This window comes from Oncorhynchus mykiss, chromosome 32 (genome assembly GCF_013265735.2).
Source record: "Oncorhynchus mykiss isolate Arlee chromosome 32, USDA_OmykA_1.1, whole genome shotgun sequence".
NCBI classification, from domain to species: domain Eukaryota; kingdom Metazoa; phylum Chordata; class Actinopteri; order Salmoniformes; family Salmonidae; genus Oncorhynchus; species Oncorhynchus mykiss.
Window position 1 is genome coordinate 19,408,936 of NC_050572.1, and position 23,379 is coordinate 19,432,314.

Genomic DNA, 23,379 nt, shown 5'->3' on the forward strand with positions numbered 1-23,379 from the left:
ATTTCATACAGTTGAAATGTTTACAAATTAGATGCACTAAAATGAAAGTAACTTCCAAAAATGAACACTTGGATTATAGTGATATTATGTCTGATCTCACAAACAATGTAAAGTATGTATAGATAGGTGTAATCTAGAGCCAAGCCTGTTGATTTTTAATCTGAGGGTATCCTATTGACACACTTGTTGCAACAGAACGTGACAACAACAGTAATGAATTAATGAGGCAGTCTAGACAGCTCAGATGAGTACAGGTATACCTAGACAGAGCAGGTGAGTACAGGTAGACCTAGACAGAGCAGGTGAGTACAGGTAGACCTAGACAGAGCAGGTGAGTACAGGTAGACCTAGACAGAGCAGGTGAGCACAGGTAGACCTAGACAGAGTGAGTACAGGTAGACCTAGACAGAGCAGGTGAGTACAGGTAGACCTAGACAGAGCAGGTGAGTACAGGTAGACCTAGACAGAGCAGGTGAGTACAGGTATACCTAGACAGAGCAGGTGAGTACAGGTAGACCTAGACAGAGCAGGTGAGCACAGGTAGACCTAGACAGAGTGAGTACAGGTAGACCTAGACAGAGCAGGTGAGTACAGGTAGACCTAGACAGAGCAGGTGAGTACAGGTAGACCTAGACAGAGCAGGTGAGTACAGGTAGACCTAGACAGAGCAGGTGAGTACAGGTAGACCTAGACAGAGCAGGTGAGTACAGGTAGACCTAGACAGAACAGGTGAGTACAGGTAGACCTAGACAGAGAAGTTTTTAAAAACCTTTTAACAATTGTGATGGCTTCCTGAGTGGGGCAGTGGTCTAAGGCACTGCATCACAGTGCTAGCTGTGCCACTAGAGATTCTGGGCTCGAGTCCAGCCTCTGTCACAGCTGACTGTGACCGGGAGACCCATGGGGCGGAGCATAATTGGCCTAGTGTCGTCCGGGTTGTGGGAGTGCTTGAACGGCAGGGATGTCCTTGTCCCATCACACACTAGTAACTCCTGTGGTGGGCCGGGCGCAGTGCACGCTGACATGGTTGCCAGGTGCACGGTGTTTCCTCTGACACATTGTTTTTCTGGTATTCCTGAGGACGCATCCAATTATCCAGAGGGTGCCATCAGAGAATTCATGAAATCTGCATTGAAACTTCCTGTAGAGACTGTAAACAAGGTGGCTTTCCACCGAGTACACAGACTTGGAGCTCGGAGCTACAAGACAGAGAATTCTGAGAATCCCCGACCGATCATTGCAAAATTTAAACACTACCAACAAAAGGAGCTGATCAAAAGCAGGGGAAGGGAGCTTAAAGGGACCAAATTCGGTCTCAATGACCAATTTCCAAAGGAGATAAACAAACTGTATCCGGTACAAAGACAACAAAGGATGGATGGTAGGCGTGCCTTTAACATTGTGGACAAAGTCTTTATAGATGGACAGCTATTCCGAGACAGCTCCATAACACTGTGGCTGTACTAAATTCTACAGAGACTTCAGATTATGAAAAAAAAGAAGGTATGCGAACTGTTTAAAATATTGAAACATTATTAAGTGGATATGAACACACACATACTCAACTGCATGCTTGCTTACACATACAGACTTATACATACACACACACCTGATCTTGCTCTCTTCTCTCACTCTCTCTTTCTCTCTTTTCTCTTCTCTTCTCTCCCTCTCTCTCTATTGTCGATAACTGTTTTATAATTTAATGTGTTTATTGTTTGTCTATCTTTTTTATGTATTTGTCTTCAAGTTTATATATGCTTACGACAAGCAAGGGGAAGATATCAAAATAGGGGCATTGAAGAATAATAACAAATTGTACGGAATACATTTGTACTGTAGTGAAGCCGTCTCTTGAGTAATGCAAGGTCTCTTTCATGATCATGTGAAACGTTAATTGCTATGGAAATGCTAGGATATGTAATTATGGTAATTATGATGCAACTATGATGGTGATACGATATGGATTACAATTATGAATATTAATTACTCTCATTAAATCATATCCAATATCGTACACATCAACCTACTCAGATTTGTTACACACATAATTTGTCTCAATTTTCTAACATTGGCTCACAGGCAAACAGGCAAGGGAATAAAAAAAATATTGCTAGAACCTATTTCTTGAATTCTAAATATCAGACATTTGAAAGCTCTAGTTTTGACCTTAATAATACCTCTAATGGCAATAACTTTACAAGCACTAATTATGGTCAATTTAGCCTGATAATGGTATCTAGTTATGGTAAGGGGTGAAATAAGTATAGCTAGTTATAATTGTAACGGTTTGGCAGATTATATTATAATTATTTAGATGGCTAAAAGAAAAGGAATAATTTGGTGGTGAAATAATTTTCTGTCATGGACAAAGGAACTCAAAGGGTGTGATGATATTAATTAACAAAAATGTCGATCTGAATGTGCAAATAATCAGGAATGAATCGCAAGGAAGGTGGATCCTTTTGAATATGAAAGTGGACGAAAAAGAGATTTGGCTCATTAATCTATATGTTCCAAATCAGGATTATCCACACTTCTTCGAAAACATTTATACCAATTTATTGAACTTACATCCAACAAATGATCTAATCATTATGGTAGGAGACTATAACACAGTGTTAAGTACCTCAATGGACCGTAAAGGTAATCACTCTACAAACTATCATCACCGTGCCCTTAAGGAAATCACAAATATTATGGACACATTAGAAATAGTGGATATTTGGAGACTATAAAACCCCGACCTAGTGAGATATACATGGAGGGGACTTAATCAAGCTAGTCGTCTTGACTACTTTCTTGTATCTTGTATCTTGTATCTCTTGCATCAAAGGTTTAAAAAGTTATAATAGGAGACAGAATGCAATCGGATCATCATCTAATTGGCCTTCACATAACTCTTATAGATTTTCCACGTGGACGGGGATATTGAAATGTAATCAAAGTTTACTGGAGGACAACTTATTTTTAACTAAGACAAAATCATTTATAACTGAATTTTTCCAGTATAATATAGGTTCAGGAAATCCCCTTATTGTTTGGGATACCTTTAAATGTACATTCAGGGGTTATTCAATTCAATATTCATCAATAATAATAATAATAATAATAAAAAAGCAGTTTCTGGCTAAAGAAACAAGACTAACAAGGGAAATCCATGAACTAATAGTACAGGTAGATAGCAATGAAAATACTACAGAGATACAAAATAAGTTAGAGGTAAAACTAAGAACATATGGAGAAAAATGCACACAATTCTTCCTGAATCTCCAATACAGGAACGCTAACAATAAGAATTTGCAGAAACTCGTTACTGAAGACAGAGTCATCTATGATTCTCCGAATGATATTTTAAAAGAGGAAGCTAATTATTTTAGGCAGATGTTCTCTTTTCCATCTCATCCTCTCCCACTGAATGAAGATTACGGTAAGAAATTCTTTCCAAATAATATAAAAAAAATGGAAAATTAACAAATGTACAGAACGATCAATGCGAAGGCCAAATTACAGAGGAAGAACCTTTTGAGGCTATTAAATCCTTTCAGTCTGGGAAAACCCCAGGGCTTGATGGCATACCGGTAGAGGTATATCAAGTATTTTTTGATATACCTAAAGCTCCATTGTTAGATTGTTTTAACTACTCCTATAGAAACGGTAGTCTGTCACATACTCAGCAGGAAGGTCTGATTTTTCTATTATTAAAGCAAGACCCAGATGGCAAATATAAAGACCCGGTCTATCTAAAAAAAACTGGAGGCCCCTTACACTTCAATGTTGTAATGCTAGCATTACATACTAGCAAAATGCATAGCACTCAGAATTAAAAGGGTTTTACCAGGTATTATTCATCCTGATCAGACAGTTTTTTTACATGGACTATACATTGGAGATAATATACGACAAATACTAGAAATAATAGAACATCATGAAACATATACGAAGCCAGGAATGGTATTTATTGCGGATTTTGAAAAGGCATTTATAAAGTAAGACTGGATTTTATTTATAAATGCCTGGATTTTTAAAATTTTGGTAATTCTCTTATAAAATGGGTAAAAATAATGTATAGCAACCCCAGATGTAAAAACGGCTACTTCTCAGAGAGTTTTGAATTGTCAAGAGGCGTTAAACAAGGGTGTCCGCTGTCACCATATCTATTCGTTATGGACATCGAAATGCTAGCTATTAAAATCAGATCCAATAACAACATTAGAGGATTAGAAATCCAAGGCTTAATAACAAAGGTGTCCATGTATGCCGATGACTCAAGTTTTAAGTTAAGTCCGCAAGCTAGATCCCTGCAATGTCTCATTAAAGATCTAGATAACTTTTCTGTACTCTCTGGACTAAAACCTAATTATGATAAGTGTACAATATTACGTATTGGATCCTTAAAAAATAAAACTTTTACATTACCTTGCAGCTTACCTATAAAATGGGATGATGGTGAAGTAGACATACTCGGTATTCATATCACAAAAGATATAAATAAGCTCTCCACAATGAATTTCAATAGAAAACATGTACAAATAGACAAGATCCTGCAACCATGGAGCGGTAAATACCTGTCTATTTATGGAAAAATTGCCCTGATTAACTCCTTAGTCAGATCTCAGTTTATTCACTTACTTATGGCGCTGCCTACTCCTGATGATTAGTTTTTCAAATCATATGAGCAAAAAATATTTAGCTTTATCTCGGACGCTAAACCAGACAAAATAAAAATGAGCTTATCTATATAATGAATATGAATTGGGTGTGTTGAGATTATTAAATATAAAAGCACTAAACCACTCTCTAAAAGCTTCACTCATTCAAAAGTTTTATTTGAACCCTAAATGGTTCTCAAGTAGATTAATAAGAAAAGTTCATCCATTGTTTAAAATGGCATTTTTGCCTTTGTGCAGATTGCCATGTCTCATTTTCGATTAATTGAAAATGATACTTTTTTCCAAGTATCTGTCTTTTTCAAACAAGCATTGCAGAGCTGGCTACAATTTCAATTCCATCCCCCTGAAAAGATAGAACAAATATTATGGCTGAACTCAAATGTACTGGTTGATAAAATACCTATATTTATGGGAAAGATGTTTGAAAAGGGTATTTTGTTCTTAAATGATATTGTAAATTGTAATGGTAGAGTTATGTTCTTCATGGAGTTATCAGAATTGTACGGGAAGGTCTGCTCAATCCAAGAGTTCAACCAATTGTTTACAGCAGGTGGCAGCGGGAAGAGGTAGGGAACTGGTCTGTCTGCCCAATATAAAAGATCAAAACTGGGTAGGAATAAAAATAGCATAAATAGGAAAGTATACCAGTTTCATTTGAGGACCAGGATGTTGACAACTGTGCCATACAGGATTGCAAAAGAGTTGGGAAGAGATTTTTGCAATCAGTAAATTCTATTCGATTAGATAGATTGAAATTGTACGTTAAACATCATAGCATAGTTGAAAGATATGTGTTGCGTAGAAACACGAAGTGGGTTGCCAGCAGAGATAGATGGGATGGGCTGAGGGAAGCTGAGGGTTGGTATGTGGAATTGGAGACAAGTGGGAGTGGAGTTGCTGTGAGAGAGAGAATGATGGCATGGACTGAGGGAAGCTGAGGGTTGGTATGTGGAATTGGAGACAAGTGGGAGTGGAGTTGCTGTGTGAGAGAGAGAATGATGGTCAAAAGATAAAGGGCAAAAAAGTCTAAATAAAACATAATAAAAGTACATTTGAATGACACTAAGTGGCAGCGTTTTTACAACTAATGCCAGTTTGCCTGAGGCTGATGCTGTGCAGGTGTTTGTACACATGCATATACACACACTCTCATTCAAATAAACACATACAAGAACACACACATACATGTAATAGTGCCAGACATGCACACAAACATATAAAGTAGGCATTGCTGTTATGATTTCAGTTGTCCTTGATGTCCTTTGTTTTAAATGTATTATTTTGTTTTATCTTGGTTGTTGGTGCATTGGGGGGTTCTTGGGGGTGGGGAATGGAATGGAATGTATTTTATCTTATTTTTATTTATTTTTCTTCCGGGGTGGGGGGGCTGTGGTAGGGGTCACGAATGGTTGAGGGACAGCTATTGGGGAACTGTAGGGGGATATTGGAGGGTTCGGGTTTCACAAGATTATGATCATGAAAAAGGAAATTATGGCATATATTTTATATCACTATCAAGCACACACACCCTCATACATAAGGATGGCTCTGTTGCGGAAAGACTGATACATGTTTGATAGTGTCTTGATGCTGTATTGTTTGTCCATCATGTTCTAATACTTTAATGTTACCCCTTCCTTGTGTTTTTTGTAACAAATAAAAAATAAAAGAGAAAAAATAATTTTTTAAAAACCCGATGGCCACTCTGACAAAGCTCCAGAGTTCCTCTGTGGAGATGGGAGAACCTCCCAGAAGGACAACCGTCTCTGCAGCACTCCACCAATCAGGCCTTTATGGTAGAGTGGCCAGACGGAAGCCACTCCTCAGTAAAAGGCACATGACAGCCCGCTTGGAGTTTGCCAAAAGGTACCTAAAGGACTCTTAGACCATGAGAAACAAGATTCTCTGGTCTGATGAAACCGAAATTGAATTATTTGGCCTTAATGCCAAGTGTCATGTCTGGAGGAAACCTGGCACCATCCCTACGGTGAAGCATAAGCATGGCAGCATCATGCTGTGGGGATGTTTTTCAGCGAGAGGGACTGGGAGACTAGTCAGGATCGAGGGAAAAATGAACGGAGCAAAGTACAGAGAGATCCTTGATGAAAACCTGCTCCCGGGCACTCAGGACGTCAGACTGGGGCAAAGGTTCACCTTCCAACAGGACAACGACCCTAAGCACACAGCCAAGCCAACGCAGGAGCGGCTTCAGAACAAGTCTCTGAATGTCCTTGAGTGTCCAGCCAGAGCCTGGACTTGAACCCGATTGAACATCTCTGGAGAGACCTGAAAATAGCTGTGCAGTGACGCTCCCCATCCAACCTCATAGAGCTTGAGAAGATCTGCAAAGAAGAATGAAAGAAACTCCCCAAATACAGGTGTGCCAAGCTTGTAGCGTCATACCCAAGAAGACTTGAGGCTGTAATTGCTGCCAAAGGTGCAGGTCTGAATACTTATGTAAATGTGATATTTCCGTTTTTTTATGTTTAATAAATTAGCAAAAAAAATTATGTTTTTGTTTTGTCATTATGGGGTATGTGTGTAGATTGATGAGGAATAAAAACAATGTAATCCAATTTAGAATAAGGCTGTAACGTAACAAAATGTGGAAAAAATCAAGGGGTCTGTATTCTTTCTGAATGCATTTTACATGAGTGTATGCATTTGTGCAAGGGTTTATGTGTAAATGTTTGTGTTCATGTGCACGTTTTGCAAGCTTGTGTGTGAGCATATGTGTACGGTATATATTTGTGGGGATCTGTCAGACTGACCGTCCTCCTGTCCCTCCCCTTCTCCTCAGGGCTCCACCCCCCTTCACCTGGCTGCCCAGAGTGGTCACATGTCTGTGGTGGGGCTGCTGCTGAGCCGCTCCAGCTCTCTGCTGCACCTGAGGGACAAGCAGGGCCGCACCTGTCTGCACCTGGCCTCCGCCAGCGGCCACGTGGCCATGGTCAGAGTGCTGCTGGGCCAGGGGGCCGAGATCAACCACACCGAAGAGGTGAGACTGACCTGGAGATGGGAGATGTTATGTGGAGAATTTGTGGATGTTTTGGAAACATTATGGGGAAAGTATGAGGATGTTATGGAAACATTATGGGGAGAGTATGAGGATGTTATGAGGATGTAATGGAAACATTATGGGGAAAGTATGAGGATGTTAAGGGGATGTTATAGAAACGCCATGGGGAGGGTAGAGGATATTATGGAAACATTATGGGGAGAGTATGAGGATATTATGGAAACATTATGGGGAGAATATGAGGATCTATTGAGGATGTAAGGGAATGTTATGGAAACATTATGGGGAGAGTAGAGGATATTATGGAAACATTATGGGGAGAGTATGAGGATGTTATGGAAACATTATTATTTTAAAAAAAAAAAATTTTATTTCACCTTTATTTAACCAGGTAGGCTAGTTGAGAACAAGTTCTCATTTGCAACTGCGACCTGGCCAAGATAAAGCATAGCAGTGTGAGCAGACAACACAGAGTTACACATGGAGTAAACAATTAACAAGTCAATAACACAGTAGAAAACAAAGGGGGAGTCTATATACAATGTGTGCAAAAGGCATGAGGAGGTAGGCGAATAATTACAATTTTGCAGATTAACACTGGAGTGATAAATGATCAGATGGTCATGTACAGGTAGAGATATTGGTGTGCAAAAGAGCAGAAAAGTAAATAAATAAAAACAGTATGGGGATGAGGTAGGTGAAAATGGGTGGGCTATTTACCAATAGACTATGTACAGCTGCAGCGATCGGTTAGCTGCTCAGATAGCTGATGTTTGAAGTTGGTGAGGGAGATAAAAGTCTCCAACTTCAGCGATTTTTGCAATTCGTTCCAGTCACAGGCAGCAGAGTACTGGAACGAAAGGCGGCCAAATGAGGTGTTGGCTTTAGGGATGATCAGTGAGATACACCTGCTGGAGCGCGTGCTACGGATGGGGGTTGCCATCGTGACCAGTGAGCTGAGATAAGGCGGAGCTTTACCTAGCATGGACTTGTAGATGACCTGGAGCCAGTGGGTCTGGCGACGAATATGTAGCGAGGGCCAGCCGACTAGAGCATACAAGTCGCAGTGGTGGATGGTATAAGGTGCTTTAGTGACAAAACGGATGGCACTGTGATAGACTGCATCCAGTTTGCTGAGTAGAGTGTTGGAAGCCATTTTGTAGATGACATCACCGAAGTCGAGGATCGGTAGGATAGTCAGTTTTACTAGGGTAAGCTTGGCGGCGTGAGTGAAGGAGGCTTTGTTGCGGAATAGAAAGCCGACTCTTGATTTGATTTTCGATTGGAGATTTTTTTTTTTTACCTTTATTTTACTAGGCAAGTCAGTTATGAACAAATTCTTATTTTCAATGACGGCCTAGGAACAGTGGGTTAACTGCCTGTTCAGGGGCAGAACGACAGATTTGTACCTTGTCAGCTCGGGGGTTTGAACTTGCAACCTTCCAGTTACTAGTCCAACGCTCTAACCACTAGGCTACCCTGCCGCCCCAGATGTTTGATATGAGTCTGGAAGGAGAGTTTGCAGTCTAGCCAGACACCTAGGTACTTATAGATGTCCACATATTCTAGGTCGGAACCATCCAGGGTGGTGATGCTAGTCGGGCATGCGGGTGCAGGCAGTGATCGGTTGAAAAGCATGCATTTGGTTTTACTAGCGTTTAAGAGCAGTTGGAGGCCACGGAAGGAGTGTTGTATGGCATTGAAGCTTGTTTGGAGGTTAGATAGCACAGTGTCCAATGACGGGCCGAAAGTATATAGAATGGTGTCGTCTGCGTAGAGGTGGATCAGGGAATCGCCCGCAGCAAGAGCAACATCATTGATGTATACAGAGAAAAGAGTCGGCCCGAGAATTGAACCCTGTGGCACCCCCATAGAGACTGCCAGAGGACCGGACAGCATGCCCTCCGATTTGACACACTGAACTCTGTCTGCAAAGTAATTGGTGAACCAGGCAAGGCAGTCATCCGAAAAACCGAGGCTACTGAGTCTGCCGATAAGAATATGGTGATTGACAGAGTCGAAAGCCTTGGCAAGGTCGATGAAGACGGCTGCACAGTACTGTCTTTTATCGATGGCGGTTATGATATCGTTTAGTACCTTGAGTGTGGCTGAGGTGCACCCGTGACCGGCTCGGAAACCAGATTGCACAGCGGAGAAGGTACAGTGGGATTCGAGATGGTCAGTGACCTGTTTGTTGACTTGGCTTTCGAAGACCTTAGATAGGCAGGGCAGGATGGATATAGGTCTGTAACAGTTTGGGTCCAGGGTGTCTCCCCCTTTGAAGAGGGGGATGATTGTGGCAGCTTTCCAATCCTTGGGGATCTCAGACGATATGAAAGAGAGGTTGAACAGGCTGGTAATAGGGGTTGCGACAATGGTGGCTGATAGTTTCAGAAATAGAGGGTCCAGATTGTCAAGCCCAGCTGATTTGTACGGGTCCAGGTTTTGCAGCTCTTTCAGAACATCTGCTATCTGGATTTGGGTAAAGGAGAACCTGGAGCGGCTTGGGCGAGGAGCAGCGGGGGGGGGGGGGGGGGCGGGGCTGTTGGCCGAGGTTGAAGTGGCTAAGCGGAAGGCATGGCCAGCCGTTGAGAAATGCTTATTGAAGTTTTCGATAATCATGGATTTATCGGTGGTGACCGTGTTACCTAGCCTCAGTGCAGTGGGCAGCTGGGAGGAGGTGCTCTTGTTCTCCATGGACTTCACAGTGTCCCAGAACTTTTTGGAGTTGGAGCTACAGGATGCAAACTTCTGCCTGAAGAAGCTGGCCTTAGCTTTCCTGACTGACTGCGTGTATTGGTTCCGGGCTTCCCTGAAGAGTTGCATATCACGGGGACTATTCGATGCTATTGCAGTCCGCCACAGGATGTTTTTGTGCTGGTCGAGGGCAGTCAGGTCTGGGATGAACCAAGGGCTGTATCTGTTCTTAGTTCTGCATTTTTTGAATGGAGCATGCTTATCTAAAATGGTGAGGAAGTTACTTTTAAAGAATGACCAGGCATCCTCAACTGACGGGATGAGGTCAATGTCCTTCCAGGATACCCGGGCCAGGTCGATTAGAAAGGCCTGCTCACAGAAGTGTTTTAGGGAGCGTTTGACAGTGATGAGGGGTGGTCGTTTGACTGCGGCTCCGTAGCGGATACAGGCAATGAGGCAGTGATCGCTGAGATCCTGGTTGAAGACAGCGGAGGTGTATTTGGAGGGCCAGTTGGTCAGGATGACGTCTATGAGGGTGCCCTTGTTTACAGAGTTAGGGTTGTACCTGGTGGGTTCCTTGATGATTTGTGTGAGATTGAGGGCATCTAGCTTAGATTGTAGGACTGCCGGGGTGTTAAGCATATCCCAGTTTAGGTCACCTAACAGAACAAACTCTGAAGCTAGATGGGGGGCGATCAATTCACAAATGGTGTCCAGGGCACAGCTGGGAGCTGAGGGGGGTCGGTAGCAGGCGGCAACAGTGAGAGACTTATTTCTGGAGAGAGTAATGTTCAAAATTAGTAGTTCGAACTGTTTGGGTATGGACCTGGAAAGTATGACATTACTTTGCAGGCTATCTCTGCAGTAGACTGCAACTCCTCCCCCTTTGGCAGTTCTATCTTGACGGAAGATGTTATAGTTGGGTATGGAAATCTCTGAATTTTTGGTGGCCTTCCTGAGCCAGGATTCAGACACAGCAAGGACATCAGGGTTAGCAGAGTGTGCTAAAGCAGTGAGTAAAACAAACTTAGGGAGGAGGCTTCTGATGTTGGCATGCATGAAACCAAGGCTTTTTCGATCACAGAAGTCAACAAATGAGGGTGCCTGGGGACATGCAGGGCCTGGGTTTACCTCCACATCACCCGCGGAACAGAGAAGGAGTAGTATGAGGGTGCGGCTAAAGGCTATCAAAACTGGTCGCCTAGAGCGTTGGGGACAGAGAATAAGAGGAGCAGGTTTCTGGGCATGGTAGAATATATTCAGGGCATAATGCGCAGACAGGGGTATGGTGGGGTGCGGGTACAGCGGAGGTAAGCCCAGGCACTGGGTGATGATGAGAGAGGTTATTGGGGAGAGTATGAGGATATTATAGAAACATTATGGGGAGAGTAGAGGATATTATGGAAACATTATGGGGAGAGTATGAGGATGTTATGGAAACATTATGGGGAGAGTATGAGGATGTTATGGAAACATTATGGGGAGAGTATGAGGATATTATAGAAACATTATGGGGAGAGTAGAGGATATTATGGAAACATTATGGGGAGAGTATGAGGATGTTATGGAAACATTATGGGGAGAGTGTGACAATGTCATGAGGATGTTATGGGGATGTTATGCGGATGTTATGGTGACAATAATAAAAAACTATGCCAGATCACACACTAATTCCATTCACACCTGACCCCCCAATTCTAGAGTGGCTGGACCCCACTCCACTACGCAGCCAAAGCAGGCTGTCTGGACATGGTGCGGTTCCTGGTGGAGAGTGGGGCGTCGGCCAGTGTAGAGTGCCAGGGGGGACGAACACCACTGCAGTACGCTGCCGGGGATAACCACCAGGGGACGGTTAGCTTCCTGCTACGACGACAAGAGAACAACATACTGAGACTGCTGGAGGACAGGAAGGTTGGTGTTCCCTCTCTCTTTCTGGCTGTCGTTCTGCCCTTGAGCAAGGCAGTTAACCCCCTGTTCCCTGGGCGCCGAAGATGTGGATGTCAATTAAGGGGTTGGGTTAAATGTGGAGACTCATTGCAGTTGAAGGCATTCAGTTGTACAACTGACTAGGTATCCCCCTTTCCCTTTCAATATTATCCCTATACTTTCTACTTTCTTTCTAGTCTAACCAAAACATGTCAGCAAACCACAATTTTAATAGAACAGGCACTGCCAAAACATATTTTTAAATCAATGTTGCTGATGAGTACCTAGTTTGTGTTTGACCTGATGGTGTGTTGATGTTTGTTGTCTGTAGTCTGTGTTTGACCTGATGGTGTGTTGGTGTGTGTTGTCTGTAGTTTGTGTTTGACCTGATGGTGTGTGTTGTCTGTAGTTTGTGTTTGACCTGATGGTGTGATGTGGTGTGTTGTCTGTAGTTTGTGTTTGACCTGATGGTGTGATGTGGTGTGTTGTCTGTAGTTTGTGTTTGACCTGATGGTGTGATGTGGTGTGTTGTCTGTAGTTTGTGTTTGACCTGATGGTGTGATGTGGTGTGTTGTCTGTAGTTTGTGTTTGACCTGATGGTGTGTGGGAAGCTGAACTCCAACACTACTCTGGAGGAGCTAGTTCTTCACTCCGCTGCTCCCCTGGACACGGCCGTGCGTCTGTCCCGAGCCCTGGGCCTGGCCGCCCTCAGGGAGAAGGAGCGCTACGTGGACCTCCAGGCAGCAGCCCACCACTGTGAAAGCCTGGCCTCCGACCTGCTCAGCATGGCCTCGAGCGGGGGGAGAGGGGCCGGCGCCGTACTCAGGGCGGTGGACCATAGAGGGGCCAGCGTGCTGGACTGCCTGATCGAGGGGAGGCAGAAGGGAGTGGTGGCCCACCCGGCTGTCCAGAAGTACATGACGGAGGTGTGGTATGGCAGTCTGCAGTGGGACTCCTGGAGGATCCTGCTGCTGTTTTTTGGCTTGCTGCTCTGCCCTCCACTGTGGCTGTTCCTCTCACTGCCTCTCAAACACAGGTACAGAGTAGACTTTCATAGATAGATACAGGTTCATAGCCTTTATTAATGGGAGCCCTTTTGAGGCTAACCCACTGGACACACAACGTAATTTCAACGTGGAAATTTGGGTAATATTTGGTAGACCTTGATAAATGAGATGTCAACCTTTAGTTACCAACTCAAAAGGTCAGCCAGAAGTTTGTAGAATTACCAATGTGTTATCAATATGCTTTCAACCATCTAAAAGCACAACCAATTTCCAATGGTAAAACAACGTCAGGGTTTTGGTTAATCTAAATGTGTTATCACTGTGCTTTCAACCATTTTAAAGCAAAATGTCAATTTGCATTTCAAGTTTTATTTGATTTAGTCCTATTCTTTATCTTAGATTTTTGGTTGAGATGGAGAAGTGAATCGAACATATCAATTACTAATTTGTAGTCAAACTGTAATTAAAGCCAGACTAAATCAGTGGCACAGATGGAACTATCCAAGCAGAAGATAAATCTCCTTTAAATGTTCATATTTGGTTGCATTGACAACAAACACAATTCAATACCCGGTTTGTCTATGAATTAATAATTGATATGTTGGATTAACATCTCCAACTCAAACAAACATCTAAGTTCAAGAATAGGACTAAATCTAATCTTATCGAAGTTTAAATGTACTTTAAATAAAGTTTGATTTGATTTAGTCGTATTCTTTAACTTAGATTTTTGGTTGAGATGGAGACGTGACTCTAACATATTGATGATTAACTTGAAGATTCCATTTGAAATCAACCAAAGTTTGAAACCCTAGTGCTATATGTCTTGTCTAGTTTTAGTTGAACCCTAGTGCTATATGTCTTGTCTAGTTTTAGTTAAACCCTAGTGCTATATGTCTTGTCTAGTTTTAGTTGAACCCTAGTGCTATATGTCTTGTCTAGTTTTAGTTAAACCCTAGTGCTATATGTCTTGTCTAGTTTTAGTTGAACCCTAGTGCTATATGTCTTGTCTAGTTTTAGTTAAACCCTGGGTTGAATTGAAACAATAGCTGTTGATGACTTCCCAAATGCTGTATAGAGCTAAATAGTCTCATTGATAATATATGACCTATAAAGTATGGTTACATTTGCTTTAAACCTATCTTTTGGAATCATTTAGAAAGCAACAGTGAATATATTTAGTTATTAAGAGATCTCTCAATAATCGTTCTTGCGATTGCACATTGGTAGTAGTCAGTGACCAATGTCAACACTAAGCAGGGCCAGGCTTGATTTAAACCCTGCATGGGAGACCAAATAAATAGCAGTGGGGTTCTGATAATGTACATTTTTTACAATGATGACATAATCCTGTGGTTGAGATTCCACCCTCAAAACAACTGTTTCTTTTTTCAAATCCAATGTCTTTTCCACTTAGATTCCTTGTCACAATACATTGACAAATTACATTGAAACAACGTTGAGTCAACCAGTTTGTGCCGAGTGGGATGTGTTTAAATTCAAACATTGTTTCTCAAACTCTACCAGTTACAAAAAGAGAACTAAGACTAAGTTATTTTTGACCAATCATGAATCAATTATTCAACAATTAACTTAAAACATAAAAACTCCTCCGGGGAATCAATGACAGTTTTGTATAATAGTTGATTGCCAGACAATATTATCTTGGGATTGAATATTATTTTAGGATTTAATGTAAAATCTTTCAAAACCACACCAGGTTCAACACGATCCCCATCGTGAAGTTCATGAGCTACCTGGTGTCCCACGTTTTTCTCCTGGCCCTCTTCATCCTCACCATTGCCTACCCCCCGCTGAATCCCATCCACCTGGGTCACCTGCTGCCTGGATGGAGTGAGTGGCTGCTGCTGGCCTGGCTGGGGGGCATGCTGGTGTCTGAGCTCACCCAGCCAGGGGAGCGCCACGGCCTAGCCTGGATCCGAGTGCTTGTCCTGGGCTTCTCCGCCGCTGCCTTGCTCTGCCATCTCCTGGCCCTGGTTCTCCAGCTCTGGCCCCCCTCCCATCTCCACTGCCTTTTCACCCGGAACGTCCTACTAGCCGTGGCAATGACTCTAGGCTTCATCCAGCTGCTGGAGTTCCTGACCTTCCACCACCTGTTTGGCCCCTGGGCCATCATCATCAGGTGAGAGAAGATCATTGGAGAAAACTATACAAGTAGGCTATTTACTAGGTAGGAGCATATCAACATGTCAGCAGGACTGATACTGCAACACGTTTCAACTAAACAGGTCTTCCTCTGCTCCTACAGTGCATTTGGAAAGTATTCAGACACCTAGACTTTTTCCACATTCTGTTACGTTACAGCCTTATTCTAAAATGGATTAAATCGTTTTTTCCCCTCATCAATCGACACACAATACCCGATAATGACAAAGCAAATAAAGGTTTTTAGAAATGTTTGCACATTTATAAAAATAAAAAGAAACTGAAATATTACACAACTATTCAGACACTTTACTCAGTACTTTGTTGAAGCACCTTTGACAGTGATTACAGCCTGGAGTCTTCTTGGGTATGACGCTACAAGCTTGGCACACCTGTATTTGGAGGAGTTTCTCCCATTATTCTCTGCAGATCCTCTCAAGCTCTGTCATGTTGGATGGGGAGCGTCGCTACACAGCTAGTTTCAAGTCTCTCCAGAGATGTTGGATCAGGTTCAAATCCAGGCTCTTGCTGGGCCACTCAAGGACATTCAGAGACTTGTCCAGAAGCCACTCCTGCGTTGTCTTGGCTGTTTGCTTAAAGTCATTGTCCTGTTGGAGTTCCTGAGCGCTCTGGAGCAGGTTTTCATCAAGGATTTCTCTCTACTTTGCTCCGTTCATCTTTCCCTCTATGCTGACTAGTCTCCCAGTCCCTGTCGCTGAAAAACTTCCCCACAGCATGATGCTGCCACACATGCTTCACCGTAGGGATGGTGCCAGGTTTCCTCCAGATGTGACATTTGGCCAAAGAGTTCAATCTTGGTTTCATCAGACCAGATAATCTTGTTTCTCATGGTCTGGGAGTCCTTGTGCCTTTTACTGAGGAGTGGCTTCCATCTGACCACTCTTCCATAAAGGCCTGATTGGTGGAGTGCTTCATAGATGGTTGTCCTTCTGGAAGGTTCTCCCATCTCCACCTCACTGACCAAGGCCCTTCTCCCCCGATTGCTCAGTTTGGCCGGGCGGCCAGCTCTAGGAAGAGTCTTGGTGGTTCCAAACTTCTTCAATGCTGCAGAAATGTTTTGGTGCCTCGACACAATCCTGTCTCGGAGCTCTACGGACAATTACTTGAACCTCATGGCTTGTTTTTTTGCTCTGACATGCACTGTCAACTGTGGTACCTTACTGTGGTACAGGTGTCTGCCTTTCCAAATCATGTCCAATCAATTTAATTTACCACAGGTGGACTCCAATCAAGTTGTAGATCAATGAAAACAGGATGCACCTGAGCTCAATTTCGAGTCTCATAGCAATGGGTCTGAATACTTACATAAATAAGTTATTTCTGTTTTTTATTTTTAATACAGTTGCAAACTCTTATAGAAACCTGTTTCCCCTTGTCATTATGGGGTATTGACTGTAGATTTATGAGGGAAAAACGTTATTGAATCCATTTTAGAATAAGCTGTAACGTAACAAAATGTTTAAAAAGTCAAGGGGTCTGAATACTTTCCAAATGCACTGTACCTCTGTAAATAAGTTTTTATTGTTCACTCAAGTATTATCTGCAATAATAAGGCCTTATTTTTGTTTTTTTGTTTTCTATCCTCATTAGTGACCTGATGAAGGATCTGGGAAGGTTTGCTGTCATCCTGGCACTCTTCCACACCGCCTTCACCATGAGCTTGTGTGCCGTCTACAATGCCACCTTTGTGAAGCCGGAGACAGCAGGCCACACCCCTCGGGAGGTGTCCGTCCTGCTCTTCTTTGCCCTATTCGGCCTGACGGAGCCTAAAGAAATGCCTACGTTGGTGGGCTCACCCCCGGCTGCCGGCGTGGTGGCCCAACTGGCGTTTGGCATCTACCTGGTGGTGACGGTGATCGTGCTGATCAACCTGCTCATTGCCATGATGAGTGACACCTACCAGCGCATTCAGGCCCGCTCGGACACTGAGTGGAAGTTTGGCAGGGCCGTGCTCATACGGGACATGAGTAGGAAGTCGGGCACGCCGTCTCCATTCAACCTCTTCACCAACCTCTTCTTCTTCGCCAAGGTGCTTTGCAAACATGGAGGTGAGTTTCATACTAGTGTTCCTACCTTGTTCAGGGAATTCACAGATTCAATATCGGCAGTTTTAACCACTACAAATTATTGTTTCCCAAGGAGGCAAACCATGAGTGTAATGCTTCATCATGTATTATATATACACTGAGTGTACAAAACATGGACACCTGCTCTTTCCATGACATTGACTGACCAGGTGAATCCAGGTGAAAGCTATGATCCCTTATTGATTTATCTTGTTAAATCCACTTCAATGAAGAGGAGGAGACAGGTTAAAGAAGGATTTTTAAGCCTTGAGACAATTGAGACATGGATTGTGTATGTGTGCCATTCAGAGTGTGAATGGGCAAGACAAAAGATTTGAGTCCATTTGAACGGAGTATGGTAGTAGGTGCCAGGCACACTGGTTTGTGTCAACAACTGTAACGCTCCTGGGTTTTTGACGCTCAACAGTTTCCTGTATGTATCAAGAATGGTCCATCACCCTAAGGACATCCAACCAACTTGACACAACTGTGGGAAGCATTGGAGTCAAAATGGGCCAGCATCACTATGGAACGCTTTCCACACCTTGTAGAGTCCACGCCACGACAAATTGAGTCTGTTCTGGGGGCAAAAGGTGGGGTGCAACTTAATATTAGGAAGGTATTCTTAATGTTTTGTACACTCAGTATGTGTTATGTATAACCCCCCAGGTAAGATCTGCTCTACAGAGGGCCGGGACCTGATGACTGAAGAGGAGGATGCAGAGGGTCTGCCTGACCCCCGCTCTCTGGACATACCAGCTCACACCTCCCTGGGCTGGATGAGGACCAACAAAAGGACACAGATCCTACCTGAGGGTGAGGCTCTGATTGTACTGATCCATTTCAATTCACTGATTTCAATTGATTGAGATTCACATAGTTCATGTATTTCAATTCACGTCAATTAACTGTTCAAAGTAATCATTTGGTAATGTGCATGAGATTTGGTGTTCTAATATTATCTGATACATACATGCATGGCACGTGAAAAAAAAAATCATGTTTGAGCATCTTACATTCTTGATTCTCATGAATAAAAGTTCCAACAAACATATAGTTCCTACATTCTTGTTCCTATCTTTCAAGCTCTCTCTATGCCCCCCAGATGGCCAGGCCCAGCCCCTCCCCTCCAGCTCCAGGCTGGCTGGCCAGGTGCGTGTGGAGCAAGTGACAGACTGGGCTGTGGTAGTCCAACGCTACCTGGCGCTGAGAGGACAGGGGGACAGAGGCATGCAGGAGAGGGACCCTGGTACTGGCCCTGCCCAGCACCCTGACTGATCCAGTCCATCCGGAACCAGGACTCAGTGTCTCTGACTAACTCACCCACACCTGACTTATTAAGCTGTATCCTGATTCTCCACCCTTCTCCCACAGCATGCTCTTGCACACTTTCTGTCATGGATTTAACAATATTGGAAGATCCTTCCAATGATTTATCCAATCAAATGCTTTTAAAATCCATGTCAGAAAGTCTAAGTGCACACTGTGGGAGAAGGGTGGAGAATTGGGATGCAGCCTATGAGCCTTACCCAGCAGTATCCTTAGGACCTTAGCCAAGCCTTGTCGGGACCCAGCATCTTTAGGAGCCTGCACACAGCTTAGCCCGACTGCCAGGACCCCAGCCTTAACATTAACATGAGCCTTGAATACTTACTGGACAGTATGACTCCAGCCCTGCCTTACCAATGGCCCAATTCTGCCATGGCCTACTACATCACAGCAACAACCTGTGAAACAGAACTACCAGCACCAAACACACTGCCTTTATTATCAGCTGTCCGTGTATACATTACTCTCACTCACAATTGACCTGATTGTCCACAATGGGAAATCACTTGTGATCCAGTGCCCAGGGCCCAATTTTTCAAAAGCTATCTGATTAAATGCAAAGAAATAGAATAAAAAGAAAGGGCATATAATTTAGTTAAATGGGGACACCTGTTCTATTCGTTCCATTTCTATGCATTTAATCCTATCCGATTGCCAAAATCCGATCAGATAACTTTTGAAAAAGTTGTCCCAGGCTATGGTTTATAGTGTGTAGCTTCAGATATTCTCCAGTAGAGGTTCTAGTTAGACTACTTTCTGTCAGGGTTGTTTGATGAGCTGTATGACAGACGTATGAGCCTGTAAAAACATGCGAGAGAGATGATGTGATTTATTAGGGAAAGATGATACCTAGTCAGTTGCACAACTGACTGCATTCAACTGAAATGTGTCTAACACATTTAACCCAACCACTCTGAATCAGTGCAGGGGTCTGCCTTAATCGAGTTCAATGGCACCGGGGAGCAGTTGTTGTTGGGGGTTAATGCCTTGCTAAAGGGTAGAACAGCAGATTTTTCCACCTTGCCGCTCAGGTATTCAAACAAGCCACCTTTCGGTTACTGGCCCAACACTCTTAACCGCTAGGCTATCTGCCGCACCACTATTATAGTGTAGTATTGTCCTGTCATCATTACTTTCATGCGACAGTGCCTTGATTATGCATGGCGTAGCATTTCATTATAATGACACTTTTATAGGGACAGTATTGAGAAAAAAATTGTTATTTGGCAAATGAACCAGGTGTTACTGAAATACCTGTTTATTTTGTTTACTCAATGGCAGTAGATAAGTGTCTACGTCAACTCTGCCAATTATGTGGACTACATGTCCACATAAGCCTCCTATTTTACAATATACATTATATCATGCTTCATTCTACAGTTAAATATGTTTTTATAACATTTTTATGAATAGTGTTTATTGTAGTGATGTGTTTAGAGAAAAGTATAATTGTATTATCATGATATAACATGAGTTACTCAGTAACTCCATTACTTAATGAAAATGGTCAAACCTGTGAAATAGAGCAATAGGAGGTCAAACCAGTCTGCTTTCTCTGTCACATCATTTACTTTATTATGGGTCACTCCTTCTCCCCCCTCTCTCTCTCCTCTCCCCTCCCTCTCCCCCTACCCTCCACCTCCCTACCCTCTTTCTCTCTCTCCTCTCCCCTCTCTCCCTCCCCCCCTCTCTCCTCTCTCCTCTCCCTCTCTATCTCCTCTCCCCTCCCTCTCCTCTCCCCTCTTTCCCCCCCTCTCTATCTCCTCTCCCCCTACCCTCCACCTCCCCACCCTCTTTCTCTTTCTCTCTCTCCTCTCCCCTCCCTCCCCCCTCTACCTCCCCACCCTCTTTCTCTCTCTCCCTCCCCTCTCTCTCCCCCCTCCACCTCCCCACCCTCTTCCTCTCTCTCCTCTCCCCTCTCTCCCTCCCCTCTCTATCTCCTCTCCCCTCCCTCTCCCCCTATCCTCCACTTCCCCACCCTCTTTCTCTCTCTCCTCTCCCCTCTCTCCCTCCCCTCTCTCTCCCCCCTCCACCTCCCCACCCTCTTTCTCTCTCTCCTCTCCCCTCTCTCCCTCCCCTCTCTATCTCCTCTCCCTTCCCTCTCCCCCTCCCCTCCACCTCCCCAACCTCTTTCTCTCTCTCTCTCTCTCTCTCTCTCCCCTCCATCTTCTATCTTGACATTATGGCTAGGAGCTAGGAAACAGGCCTGTAAACGTAGTACCTTCCACTCTCTTTATCATTGAACTAAACTTAACACCGTAGCCAACTGTGCTTCTTCCATTAATTACGCCAGAGATACGGGGGGAAACCCTTCGCTCTTCTCATTCTAGATTAACTGCGAGGATGTTGTTTTTACCTGGTCAGACCAGGATAAGTACAGTGTGTCTGGGGAGTGAGATTGATGTGTTTGAAGCATATAACATATAAGAATTCACAATGAATAGGACTCAGCTTAACGTAACTCTAAACAGAGAATGAAAATAGGAGGTAAATAACTCAGGGTGCATCTTAAATGGCACCCTATTCCCCATATTTATTCACTGCTTTTGTCCAGAGCCCATAAGGTCATAGGGCTCTGGTCAAAAGTAGTGTGCTATATAGGGAATAGGGTGCCATTTGGGACTCAAGCCCAAGTTTCTCATCTTTCTCACCTCTTTGAGTGCCTTGCAGGACTCACTGACTCTAAAATGTCCAGACTTGTTGAGCCAACTTCTATGGTTCATAGAAACTTTTTAAAAACATCCGTAACCCCTCATTCTATTGTATTGTTGATATGTTTTATACAACCTAAACTTCAATAAAGTTTTAAGTCTGTAATGTAAGGTATATTCACACATGCACACACAAGCACACATGCGCATGCACACACGCAAACACACACACACTAACACAATCTGTTATTTATGAAAGATTAAAAGATGAGTGTCTTGTCTATAGTTTGTGTTTTGTATTGTCTATAGTTTGTGTTTTGTCTTGTCTATAGTTTGATGTTTGTTTAGTCTTGTCTTGTCTATAGTTTGATGTGTGTCTTGTCTATAGTATGATGTTTGTATGGTTTTTTCTATAGTTTCATGTGTGTTTTGTCTTGAATATAGATTGATGTGTGTCTTGTCTCATCTGTAGTTTGATGTGTGTCTTGTCTATAGTTTCATGTGTGTTTAATCTTGTCTAATTAGATGTGTGTCTTGTCCTGTCTATAGTTTGATGTGTTTTGTTTTGTCTATAGTCTGATTTGTGTTTTGTCTTTTTCTATAGTTAGATGTGTGTTTTGTCTTGTCTATAGTTTGATGTGTGTTTTGTCTCATCTATAGTTTTATGTGTGTCTTGTCTATAGTTTGATGTGTGTTTTGTCTTGTCTATAGTTTGATGTGTGGTTTTGTATTGTCTATAGTTTGATGTGTGTTTTGTCTTGTCTATAGTTTGATGTGTGTTTTGTCTCGTATATAGTTTTATGTGTGTATTGTCTATAGTTTGATGTGTGTTTTGTCTTGTCTATAGTTTGATGTGTGGTTTTGTATTGTCTATAGTTTGATGTGTGTTTTGTCTTTTCTATAGTTTGATGTGTGTCTTGTCTATAGTTTTGATGTGTGTTTTGTATTGTGCATAAATATGTGTTTCTTGTCCTGTCTATCATTTGATTTGTTTTGTCTATCGTTGGATGTGTTTTTGTTTTGTCTTGTATATAGTTTGATGTTTGTTTTGTCTTGTCTATAGTTTGGTGTTTTGTCTTGTCTATAGTTTAATGTTGGTCTTGTCTATAGTTTGATGTGTGTCTTGTCTTGTCTATAGTGTGATGTGTGTTTTGTTTTGTTTATATTTTAATGTGTCTTTTCTATAGTTTAATGTGTGTTTTGTCTTGTCTATAGTTTGATGTGTCTTTTCTGTAGTATGATGTGTGTTTTGTCGTGTCTATAATTTGGTGTGTTTTGATTTGTCTATAGTTTGATGTATGTTTAGTCTTGTATATAGTTTGTGTGTTTTGTCTTGTCTATAGTTTGATTTGTATCTTGTTTATAATTTGATGTGTGTCTTGTCTGTCGTTGGATGTTTGTTTTGTCTCATCTATAGATTGATGTGTGTTTTGTCAGGTCCGTAGTTTGATGTGTGTCTTCTCTATAGTTTGTGTGTTTTGTCTTGTGTATAGTTTGATGTGTGTTTTGTCTTGTAGGGTTGTGGGGACTGTATTATGACAGCTCTGTTCCAAAGAGTCTCCTAAGGCTGGGGTATAAAAAGGTGGTCACCCTATTACTGTGTCGACTTCTTGAACTTCCTGCTTGGCCTTTACTGCATTACTAAGGTGTGTGCGTGTGTGTACCTGTATGTGTACCTGTGTGTGTACCTGTGTGTGTACCTGTGTGTGTACCTGTGTGTGTGTGTACCTGTGTGTGCACCTAGGCAAGTCAGTTAAGAACAATTTCTTATTTACAATGACGGCCTAGTAACAGTGGGTTAACTGCCTTGTTCAAGAGCAGAACGAC

At 42.7% G+C, this 23,379-nt stretch overlaps 1 protein-coding gene across 1 annotated transcript in view; it reads left to right on the forward strand.

The window, feature by feature from the left end:
• Positions 1-20,582, forward strand: part of trpn1 (transient receptor potential cation channel, subfamily N, member 1) — a 44,934-nt gene extending 24,352 nt beyond the window's left edge. Inside the window, exons 24-30 of the mRNA XM_036971445.1 lie at positions 7,471-7,668; positions 12,088-12,297; positions 12,894-13,348; positions 15,040-15,462; positions 17,097-17,554; positions 18,242-18,388; positions 18,678-20,582. Coding sequence (XP_036827340.1) covers positions 7,471-7,668; positions 12,088-12,297; positions 12,894-13,348; positions 15,040-15,462; positions 17,097-17,554; positions 18,242-18,388; positions 18,678-18,850 — 2,064 coding nt within the window. The 3' untranslated portion in view covers positions 18,851-20,582. The remainder of the gene's footprint in view (positions 1-7,470; positions 7,669-12,087; positions 12,298-12,893; positions 13,349-15,039; positions 15,463-17,096; positions 17,555-18,241; positions 18,389-18,677) is intronic.
• The last annotated feature ends 2,797 nt before the right edge of the window (positions 20,583-23,379 follow it).